The sequence below is a fragment of the Podarcis liolepis genome (genome assembly GCF_965112155.1).
Source record: "Podarcis liolepis genome assembly, chromosome: 7".
Taxonomy (NCBI): domain Eukaryota; kingdom Metazoa; phylum Chordata; class Lepidosauria; order Squamata; family Lacertidae; genus Podarcis; species Podarcis liolepis.
Window position 1 is genome coordinate 29146787 of NC_139561.1, and position 11719 is coordinate 29158505.

The 11719-nt window shown below is 49.6% G+C and overlaps 2 protein-coding genes across 2 annotated transcripts in view; both read left to right on the plus strand.

Annotated features, from left to right (window-relative positions):
• ZBTB48 (zinc finger and BTB domain containing 48) overlaps positions 1 to 11719 on the plus strand; it is a 386674-nt gene that overhangs the window by 336093 nt on the left and 38862 nt on the right. The window lies entirely within an intron of this gene.
• Positions 1 to 11719, plus strand: part of DNAJC11 (DnaJ heat shock protein family (Hsp40) member C11) — a 60603-nt gene that overhangs the window by 47004 nt on the left and 1880 nt on the right. Inside the window, exons 7-15 of the mRNA XM_083513064.1 lie at positions 149 to 222; positions 3426 to 3615; positions 4139 to 4224; positions 4569 to 4685; positions 6285 to 6440; positions 7380 to 7449; positions 9010 to 9067; positions 9687 to 9829; positions 10523 to 10652. Coding sequence (XP_083369190.1) covers positions 149 to 222; positions 3426 to 3615; positions 4139 to 4224; positions 4569 to 4685; positions 6285 to 6440; positions 7380 to 7449; positions 9010 to 9067; positions 9687 to 9829; positions 10523 to 10652 — 1024 coding nt within the window. The remainder of the gene's footprint in view (positions 1 to 148; positions 223 to 3425; positions 3616 to 4138; positions 4225 to 4568; positions 4686 to 6284; positions 6441 to 7379; positions 7450 to 9009; positions 9068 to 9686; positions 9830 to 10522; positions 10653 to 11719) is intronic.

Sequence of the window (11719 nt, forward strand, 5' to 3'; positions counted from 1 at the left end):
CTTGTTAGAGGCAGCTTGTACCGGTGAAGGGCTGTGGGCAGCTCATGACATTGAGCTCACTGACCAGCCCCAGAGCTTAACTGAGTCACGCTGATCTCACCTCTGTAGCTGTTGCTTCCTAACTCTTGTCCGTCTTCTTTTTGTGCAGATAGAGTTCGGAGCTGGAGACCTCCAGGGGCCTTTGTTTGGCCTGAAGGTGTTTCGGAATCTTACACAAAGATGGTAAGACCTAGAAAGGGGCGGAGGACACCCTCCCAACACTAGAAACAACAGGACTGTTTTGTGATGTTATTATTTTTATTTCATTTCATTTATATCCCACCCATCTGGCTGTTTTTCCCCAGCCACTTTGGGCAGCTTACAGCTTATATAAAAATACAACCAAACATCAAACCTTAAAAAACAGAATATGCAACCAATTATTCATCACTATCTCTATGTGTCTCTTGCATCTACAGGCAACCAGACAACATACACAGTGGCACTGATATTAACCACCCACAGTGCCATTCAGAGTCTGAAACCAGTAGGAAGCCAGTTTTCCATCTTATGGTTACCTTTTCTTTCAGGGCCCTGGTGTCTCTCTCAGAAAATACATGGCAGGCTGAAATGTAAATAATGTAACCATGTCAAACCTATGGATTCAGAGATGTAGAATCGTTTGCTGTACAGTGGTACCTCGGGTTAAGAACTTAATTATTTCTGGAGGTCCATTCTTAACCTGAAACTGTTCTTAACCTGAGGCACCACTTTAGCTAATGGGGCCTCCCACTGCCGCTGCTCCGCTGCTGCGCGACTTCTGTTCTCATCCTGAAGCAAAGTTCTTAACCCGAGGTACTATTTCTGGGTTAGCAGAGTCTGTAACCTGAAGCGTCTGTAACCCGAGGTACCACTGTATTAAGTTCTTCCTTATGAAAGAGGCTCATGGTGGAGCCAAGGTCCGTCTAGCATCTCCATATGAAAGTGCTTTTCAGCTGATGCCGCAAAGCATAGTCTTGAAACAGGAGCAGGTGCCTGCAAAGTGTCCCTGGCCTTCCAGTGAGACAAACAGCTGCCTCTCATAGGCCCTACAGTTTAGAAAGGGCAGGAAAGAGGATCAAGTGTCTCTCCCTCTTCTTTCATTCTCTCTTTCTCAAAAGGACAAGTCAATATTAGTAGGGAAACCTCCCCCCCGGCTGCATGAACTCTCCCCAAGCACAAATTGAACTTGGGAGAGACAGCAGGGGTCACCATGTTGCCCCTTGTGTTGCTTGAGCCCCAGCCCCATTTCCCCTGCCAGGTGTAAGGGATCTACTCTGGCAACCCCTGGGAGTTAGCGCCAACTACCAAAGAGAGGGATCCCTGAATTTCTCGCCCACGTGTATTCCTCTCTATTTCTGTTCCGGCTGGATTTTCCTTGACCCTCCAGTTGTCATTTTGTTTGTTAGAGGTGAGAGAGGGGAAAATGCAAAAAGAAGGGAGTGTAGTATGGGAAAGAGAAAAGCTTACACAGGAAGTTTAAAATATTCAAAGTGGCTTGCAGGTTAGGATTAAACTTGGATCGATGGCTCTGCTCTGCCTCCACGGTTGGAAACGATAAATGCATCTGAATGCCAGTTGCTGGAAACGGCAGGAGGGGAGAGTGTGCTTGCCCTTGAATCCTGCTTGTCCATCCTCATGAGCCTCTTCTTTACAGGGGTGCAATATCCCTCTGTGGCCAGAAGATGGCCTTTGCTTCTGCCTTAGCTCAGAACTTTCCAAAAGGAAATATTGGAAAAGTTGCCACTTTTGACAGCTTCCAGTTCAGTTCCTAGTGGGCAGCAAGGGCAGGGCCAGCTATCGCACTCATCCAAAGCTGCCCAGTGCTGTCATCATTGATAGGCAGCAGCTGTCTGGGGTCTTTGGCCTGGAGCTGCCAGTGTTATAAGAAAATACCTCTTAATTCCCTTATGGGGTATCTAGAGCCCATAGAGAGTCCCTCGAGAGATCTCTATCGGTCAGAGAGAAAGCAGTGGCCAACCAGAGTATATTGAAAGGAAAGGCGGCTAGTAATGCTGATCTTTATTAAAGGAAATAAACTGTTACAACAGGGTCCCCACTCACCACACGCAGGAAGGAGGAGAACCCTGAACAATGGTGCGCAAGCCCCTGTAAAGACTTTTCAAAGCCTTTTGAAAGCCCTAGACCACCCTCCTAAACATCATACATACATCACAGAAGGAGGCAGTCTCCAGCAGAAATGTGAGAGTGTTGCTTCATTCCTGTCTGCCAGGATACCTGATAATGCCTTACTTGATTGCATTTTCTGAGTAGCCTGGCCATTCCTTTGAGATGGTAAATACTTTAGTTCCTTTATCTCTTACAAATATTGAATCCTGAATTTCTTACAAATATAGTTTGCTCAGCCTAACGAATACTTTCCAGACTGTATTTTCAGGGAGGTGTAAGCCCCTACAATCCAAAGACAATTGGAAAGCTTTTCCCATTTCCTTCCTCCTTGCAGAGAAATATTTGAGGTCAATTTGGGAGAGTCAAAATGGCTTCTCCTGTACTATTTCAGACACATGGTTTATATACTTAAGTATGTGTGTTTGTCTTGTACATTTATGAACATTTATTCTATATTTGAGACCTTAGAGTTCTTATAACACCAGGGACTGGCCTGCAACACCTGTGCTCTGCCACAGACCAGTGGCCAGCTAATAACTGACTCCACGCATTTCCTAGATCTACAAGTGTCAGCAGAGATGACGGTACATGCCTGGCCTAGCAGAAGTAAGGGCATCGCAATAGTGAACTGCAACACGGGGGCCAGTAACTGCCGCTCATTACTGTTTAATTCCTGGCATCTGTTGTGTGGGCATGCAGCAGTTGGAATGGATAGGGCCCAGTCGCCCTGTGGGTTGACTCTGGCAGAGCCGACCGAGACCCTTGAGCTGGCCCCTGTGTCAACTTGTCCTTGGCATAACGTGCAGCTGACTCCATTCTTCAGGCCCAGCACATTTCCTAGAGAGCAGAGGTAGAGAGTGTGCTGTTGGCTGGCGTTTTGCCCCTGAAGAGAACAGGGCAGCTTGGTTTGGTGTGTGGGGATCTATGTACACATCAGAGCATGACGGAGCTTTGAGCAGCTTCCAGAATCCCAAGCTGATAATCCTCCTCTTCTCCTTTCCCAACTCCCAAGAGATGTTGCTGGAGGAGGAGGAGGCGTGCATGTCCATCTGTAAGTCGGAGGCTCTAATTGAAGCTGGGATAACTTGTCTGCTGCACACCTCAAGCTCTCCTGGCCTTAAGAAGGGAATGGATGTGGCTGTAGCTAGGGAGCAGGGTGTAGCTGGGAGAGAGGCTCCTCTTGAGCAGCAGTTGCCTAAACAGAAGAGGGAAAACCTTTCGGTTTCACTGAGAGGATTTTCCTTCTAAGCCTCTTCCTGCCATCCCCTTGTTCGCAGCTTCATCACGACAAACTGTGCACTGCAGTTCTCCTCCCGAGGGATCCGCCCGGGCCTTACAACCGTCCTGGCAAGGAACCTGGACAAGAACACCATGGGCTACTTGCAGTGGCGCTGGGGCATTCAGTCGGCAATGAATACGAGCATCGTCCGGGACACCAAAACCAGCCACTTCACAATGGCGTTTCAGGTAGGGCGGCCCTCCATCCTTTGGCTCCAACTGTTCTCTGCAATGACTGTCTGCTCTTTGAGGGTGGGGGAGACCTGTTCTGGCAACTCAGGGAGTCTTTTGAGTTGAAGTGGAGCACTTTGAATTGATAAGTCACCTCTTTTGATCTGCTGACTGGCGTGTGACTCTGGGGATTAAGAGGAGGATGAGGCTTCATCCACTCCTGAGGAATCTGTGTGGGCCGCCCAACTGTCTATACCTGAGCCACACTCCACAGCGTGGTCTCTGAACATGGCCATGTATAGCTATTGTGAACAACCCTACCCTAAACCACGTGATTACCTAAACCACAACTGCGTCTCCTGACAGTGAGTTGCATGAATGAATTAGGCATAGTATGGAGAAGTGGCTCCCTTTTGTCCGCCTGGGATCTACCGCCAGTAGGCAAGGGACAGGAAGTGTGTTGGCATATGTGGGTGAAAGCGAGGGAGACAGAAGTGAAGGAAGAGGGTTGGCTGACCTTCCTGTTTCTCTCATGCCACAGCTGGGCATTCCTCACTCCTTCATGATGGTCAGTTACCAGCACAAATTTCAGGACGAGGATCAGACGCGAGTGAAAGGATCTCTCAAGTAAGTCCCAGCCCAGAGGTTTGCCCCTGGCAGGTATAACTAGCAGGCAGGAGGCAGCTTTTGGCATAGGGGTTTGTGCAAGGGAGTCAGCCTCTTGCAACGGTTGCTTTAAGGATGCATGGGCAAGAAGGTGGCATCCTTCTGCAGCTGCAGTGCTCACCATCTGGAAACCAGATGTAGCAGGCATGCCAGGTGCTGCCTCAGTTCCTCTTCCTTTCTGGAGGGGAAGGGAGACCCATCAGGCAAGGGGGTGAATTGGCGAGGTATGCAGAAGATGAGACCCGGTGATCCTGAGAGGCAGAGCCTGTCCCTCTGCTTACTGTTCCCAAATACTTTTGTTTCAGAGCTGGTTTCTTTGGGACCATCGTGGAATATGGGGCGGAGCGGAAAATCTCCAGGCACAGCGTCCTTGGAGCCACCGTCAGTGTGGGTGTACCCCAGGGAGTCTCTCTGAAAATCAAGTGAGTTGGCAGCCTGAGTTCTGGGGCTGCTTTCCACAGACTGGTGCGCTCTGGGTGCGCTGGACAGCAGCAGTCATCAGCACCAGGTTGGGGAAGGATGCTCTAGGGAGCGGCTCCTCCTGCCTCTGGTCTTGCATTTTGCTGCTGGTACTTGCCGAGGGACTTCATGGAAAGCCACTGGACTGAGCTGCATGTAAGGGTTGGCATTCTTGGGACCCCTTGCCAAGTCCCACTTCTCAGCACGATGCCCACTGTGAGCTCCTCAATCCCCTGGGCCTTGCCCCTCCACTGGACTAGTAGTTTAGAATGAACACACTATGTTTGTGTGTTGACCTGCACCCAAGCTGTAGAGCCAGAAGAGGGCTCTAGGAGTTCAAGATTTGCGGAAGTGCCAGGGAAGATCAGTTCTAATGCTTTATTAAAGAAAAGAAATAGACCTACAGCAAGAAGCAGCCTGTCAGTTCCCCTTGCCCTTGCAGATGTGGGATGGACGCTACAGCAAGTAGTCTCCACAGCAAGGAGGTGGCTTGTCCGACGATGGACTGTCTGCACCCAGCCTAAAGCACATGCTTTATACACATTTATACATTTATACACTAAGGCAGTTTACATCAGCCAGCTGACCAGGGGTACAGGTGGAAGGCACTCAGAACATCCCAGTTCCCACAGATAGGGGTACCATGAAAGCTAGGCCGATTAGGATATCAAAGCAGGCATTTGTAAACATATATGAGCTACAGCTACTTCCAGTGAATTGTAGGGTTATGTTGAGTACTCACATGGTGTCAGCATAGCTTCTGGAGCAAGTTCACCTTCGGGGCAACACAGTATGTCTAACAACCAGATACAGTGGTACCTCGCAAGACGAATGCCTCGCAAGACAAAAAACTCGCTAGACGAAAGGTTTTTCCGTTTTCGATTTGCCTCGCAAGACGAATTCCCCTATGGGCTTGCTTCGCAAGACGAAAACGTCTTGCGACTTTGTTAAACCGTTTAAACCGTGCTTCGCAAGACGAAAAATTCGCTAGACGGCAAAACTTGCGGAACGAATTAATTTCGTCTTGCGAGGCACCACTGTACCTGTTAAAGCTGTGTCTGCTGGAGACACTGATCACAACATGTGCCGCTGTCATTCTGGTTGGCATGTTTCAGTTTTGCCAGCAGAGGGCTCCAGAACACAGCAGAACGGTCTGGGAAAAGTGGGAAGATCAGTGATCAGACTTCAGAGCCTGTCTCTCGCTCTCTTCCCGCCCCCTGCTAAAAGAGCTCAGCAGCCTTGAGTAATGAAACATGGAGGAGGGATTGCCTTAAATTTGTGTGCCTGGGCAGACATGTGTCATCTAGCTGGGCAGGTTTGGGGCCCTCCTCTTACTGCTCTAAAGTTCTGGCTGTGGGTCTCCCGCCACTCAAGCCATCCCTTGCCACACCAGGATCACCAAAGTCCCATTGCAACCTGGCAGCAGATGATTGAGCAGGACAAGGAACCAGAGAGTCGGGCACGCTCTCTCTCTCCCTCCCCTGGCCCCTTGCGTATTGACTCCTGCAGGTTCTCTGTGCCTGCCTTGCCAGCTAACTGCTCTTCTTTCCCCCGCATCTCAGGCTGAACCGAGCCAGCCAGACCTACTTCTTCCCCATCCACTTGACAGACCAGCTGCTGCCCAGCGCAGTCTTCTACGCCACGGCGGGGCCCCTCGTCATCTACTTCGCCATGCACAGGCTCATCATCAGGCCTTACCTGAGGGCGCAGAAGGAGAAGTGAGTGCCCCGAAAGCATTCCCAGCATGCACTGGGGGAGGATAGAGGTGGGACTGACCTGCAGGGCACAGCACAGCAAAGGCAGCTGGTGATGGAGGAGAGGGCTGCCCAGTGTGTACATGAGAGGCAGTATATCCCTGGAAACAAGCTGCCAGGGGTGGGGCAGCAAGCGAGGTTTGTAGCATTACAGGCCTTCTAGCGGTCCTTCTGGAAGTTTCTGGCCACCCACTGTGGGGGAAGCAGGGGTGGTGGTTTGGCAGAGGGTGGGGGGAACACCCTCCTGCCCTTTTCCACAGAGGGTGGAGGGATTTTTGGAGCGAGAAGAAGGAACCAGACTCTGGGCTGCAAAGGGAGTATTTCTGTGACTTGCATAGAAAACCATCCAGAGGATACCTTCCTGCTCTCGCCAATTAACATGAGATGCAATCCATCATCATTGGGAAGCCCTCCTGCTTTGGGGGCCCTTGATACAGTGGTACCTCTGGTTACATACGCTTCAGGTTCCACACTCCGCTAACCCAGAAATAGTGCTTCTGGTAAAGAACTTTGCTTCAGGATAAGAACAGAAATCGGGCTCCGACGGCGCAGCCGCAGCATAAGGCCCCATTAGCTAAAGTGGTGCTTCAGGTTAAGAACAGTTTCAGGTTAAGAATGGACCTCCGGAACGAATTAAGTACTTAACCCGAAGTACCACTGTACTTGCAAGACCAGCAGAGAAGTAAGCAGCGTTCCTGTCTAGCTCCTGCTCGTTTCACTGGCCTTGACTTGCATGAGTCAGGTTGTTCTGTCTCTCTGCCATCCTTAATGCACTAGCTGGCCCAGCCTTCGTGCGGCATGGCTGCTTCTCTCAGGGAATTGGTTGGGGGAAAGTGGGAAGGGAGGCAGGTGCCCAGACTACAATGAAACCCTCTTCCTTCCTCTCCCCTGTCTGAACGTTAGAGAATTGGAGAAGCAGCGGGAGAGCACGGCCAGCGACACTTTCCAGAAGAAACAGGAAGCAGAAGCCGCAGTGAGTCTCAAGTCTTGTTTCCTTCCCCGTTCCTGGATAATTTAGGGTTCTCTGCACACTTCCTCCTTGGAATAATTGATCTGGTCTTCATCTCAAGGGCTTTTCTTCCCTTCAAAAATCACTCTGACAACTGAAAATACAGTGTGGGTGGGTGTTTGAGGAGGTCTGGTGAGTTGCTGCTTCCTAACTCACCCTTGTGAGTTTTGCGTAGCCCTCTCACAAATTTTCACTGTCGCTCTTGGCTGTCTTCATTTTTGAAAGCGTTGGGTTTATTTTGTTTTTAATCGGGTTTTTATGTAACTGAGTCTGTTTTAATTGCCTCATCGCCTGCGTTTACTGGAGAGAGAGAGAGAGAGCATGTGTGTGTTTTCAAAAACAGAACACGTGCAGGAGTGTGACTGTAGCCAGTTTTGGGGGCCAGGGCCATGTCTCTCATAGATCATATGCTTTACATGTCCCAGGTTTAGTACCTGACATCAGTTCATTTGTCATTTGCCTCCTTCACCTGGTATGTGCGCTTCCAAGTGATGTCTTATGAGATGCACAGTACTGGGCTAGATGTTTCCATCTTGGTCTCATTCAGCGTCTAAGGTTCTCACTTATTTCAGATATTCTGACCCTGCCTCTTGATGACAAGCATCCACAAGGCCACTGGTAAATCTAGCCCTTGCTAATGTATTTCTTGTTACAACAAATCTTCATTATCGAGGCTGAAAGAGAGAGAGACTTTGCCTGGTCACCTCCGGGCAGTGCCAGCATCCAGACAGGAGTGCAGGGAGAATTAATCCAAATGCCTCTGGGCAGGCTGCAGAGTGCGCATCCCTCCTGGCTGAGTTACAATGACAGGCTCCAATCGCATGTGGTAAGGAGGCCTTCCAGATCAGAGGCAGGCAAGAGAACCTGGCACCACTTTTTGGAGAACACCTCGTCCTGCAACCCTGGAGAAATTGCGAGTGTGACGCAATTCCAGACACAAGTGCAGAAATTCACCTCTCTCTGTGAAATATGTTTTTAGTGCTTGCAAAGTTATGCTTGGGAACATGTAGGCAGCACAACCTCTGCAGCTGCTGAGCAAGCCTTGCTCTTGCTGACATCCTTTTCCTCCTTGTGCCCCTTGTAGCATAGTGTGTTGAAGGAGAACACGCCCCCCACCAAGCCTTGGCCCTTCCCTCTGGTCTTGTTTTTATGAGGTTCCCAGAGGAGTTGGGTCTTGCGCTTGATTGTCCTACTTCTGCAGCTCCCACTTTGCCCCTCTGCCTCTGAGCAACACATTCTAGGGGCTCCCCTTTCAGGTGTTCTCACACACAAAACCAACCCCAAAATGCCCAAAGATCCGCCATACCTGTTGCTTTCCACGAGTTGGAGGGCAACCTTCTGCAGCCTCCTGTGATGGAAGAGACAGAGCTTAGACCATTCCTGGCTCACATGTTGGTTTTACACAAGTGCAGTCCCTATAAAGGCCTCCTCCTCCTCCTCCTTTTTCCTTTTAAGAATATTTGCAAACACAATCAATAAGCCTTCTTCTTTTGATGCCGAATCTTGGTCTGTCCCCTTGCTTAGGTGCGGCTGATGCAGGAATCTGTCCGGAGAATTATTGAGACCGAAGAAGCCAGGATGGGTAAGGAGTGCTGATTTCCCTTCCACCCAAGTCTGCCCTGCAGGCATTTGAGGTGGTTTCACACTTCTGTTTGGGTTCGTAAATGCTACTGTGTTGCTTACTGCTCTTATTGGAACAGGAAACACTAAGTGGAAAGAGGTTGTGTCCCAGAACGTTTGCTTTAATGATCCTGGAATGCCGAATTGGTTCTAGTTTATCTGCAAGGGCATATCCATCCCATATGGGTGGCGGGTAGGGCCAGAATGTCTGAATCCCTGGAGAGCCTATTCCCATTGGCATGGATGAAACTGAACTTGAGCTTGCTCAGTGTAAGGCACCTCCTATTATTGTACTGTGCTAGCTCAGGGTTTGGTACTGGTTGCAGAAATCAGCAACCCAAGAACCTCAGTAGTTATTTAAAAAATAAATCAAGGTCCTAGCCTCTAAGGTGGAAGAATATATGGAGCCTCTATCCCGGTGGAGGGATTTGTGTGCTCATCTGTTTTGATTTTATGTAGTGAGAGGCCTGGGCAGACCTCTCTTTTTCTCACTCTCTCTACTTGCCTGGAGGGAGGGGGGCGCTCCCCTGTTTCCTGAAAGTGTTCTCTGAGCCAACAGCTTCTTCTCGTTAACAATGCAGGCCTGATAGTGGTGAATGCCTGGTATGGGAAATTCGTCAATGACCAGAGCAGAAGGAATGAGAAGGTGAAGGTTATAGACGTGACTGTGCCCTTGCAGTGCCTGGTGAAAGACTCCAAGCTCATCCTTACAGAAGCATCCAAGGTAAGGAGGAGGCCAGTGTGCAGGGAGGTGGGGAAGCAGATTAGCCCACACAACTCACCTGTTCGATTTCTGGGGGTGCCTTGGGGTGGCTGTCAGCCCAAACCGTGCGATCACGAGGTGAGATTTGTAAACCTTTGGTTGGACTTCCAGTAGGGTACAGAAGCCAAGTTTCACAATGGTTCTGTGGTGTGTGTGTGCGCGCGCACAAGTTCACTAGCCCTTACACACTGTGCATACTTCTGCACAACCACCATCATCGTTTCCTTTTTTGTAATTACATTTTTATTGGAATTTTTAACATAAAGAGGTTAAAAACAGCACCAAACACAGCAAATACCAAGTAGAGGAAGAACTGCCAACTAAGCTGCATCAAAAGAATCAACTGAACTCAAGGAATTAGATGATTAGGTGATTAGATGGCGGTAAAATTGATCTATTGTTAAGGTTTCTAGAAGAGATAAACTGGCACCAGACTGCTGCAAAGTTGCCTTCATGTGTTTCTCCCCGGCCCTCTTGCATTCCTGAGTCAATTTATCATTCAAAGCTGGGGGCCATATCCGAGCGTTAAACTTTTCCATCCAGAGTTTTCCAATGGCAGGAGGTTTCAGGATGGGCCCAACCAGTCACTTAATGATCAGCTCTCTATAACCGCCCTTCTCCTTGACTCAGCGTGTGACTGTTCCTCTCTTGCAGGCCGGCCTGCCTGGGTTCTACGACCCTTGTGTCGGGGAAGATAAGAGCCTGAAAGTCCTCTACCAGTTCCGAGGAGTCCTGCATCAAGTGATGTCTGGCGACAACGAGGCCCTTCGGATACCAAAGCAGTGTAAGTAGCAAAGCCCTGGTCTGCTGCTTCCACTTCCAGCCCCTCTACAGGCCTGGTAAAGGCATCCGTTGCCCTTCCACTGAGGAGCTGCCACATGGGCAGGGGATGAGAAGGTTGCATTTGCAAGGACTCATGAGGTCAGGGGGATGACGACGACACACACCTCTCCAAATTTCACTCCTGCCTCCTTTGTCTTCATGTTCTTTCAGCTCGCTGACAGAGACTGTGAGTTTGAGAGGGTTGTGGCCACATCACACTCTGTTGCATGGAGCCAGGGCATGAATCTCAAGACTTTCCTCCAGCAATTTAAGCATGACTATGAGGACGCACAGAGAACCCCTTAAACCTGACTTCATTGTCGAATGACCCACCTCTTGTACCTTGGTCTTTGACACTGGAGATATTCCTGGGACTGATTTAACTGTTTTTAAAAACTGAAATTGTTGTAACTCACCATGGGGCCTGCTGGTGGAGGACAAGTAATAGCTTGTGTAACAAATTAAAGTTAATAATAATTTAAAGTTGATAAAATCAACAAAGTAGAGAGGACGCTTCCAATCCCCAAGGCGGCAGAAATATTGCACATCTTCAGGATGAGGCCTATCCTGAGTGCCCAGAGATGGCCGGCCAACTCCATGCAGTGTGACTCCTGCTGGTTTGAGGAGCAGTTCTGGCTCCTAAAGGAATGGCAGCATTTCCCTGCCCTGCCCCTCTGGAGGATGCTTCATGCCCCTGTGTACATGGCTGCAGCAGGGCAGGGTAAACCCAGATTTTCAGAATCCCCAACTTTGCAGCTATGATAGCTTAGAGCCATGGCCCACAAAATTGATTTTCGTGTAAGGATTTGGTTTGGGGGCCTCTCTGCCAGTTTCCCCCATGGATGGTGGCATGCTGCGTAGGGCTGGAGGCAGGCTGCTTCCTGCTCTCCTTTGCCATTTTGCAGGAGGTGGGAGGAGCACAATGTGGGTCTCCTGGGGGTGAACCCACTGTTGCCCACTGCTTATTAAAAAAAAGTGCCTTTACACCTCCCTCAGTGGTGGGTCTTTTGCAAGTTTGCCTTGACCTCA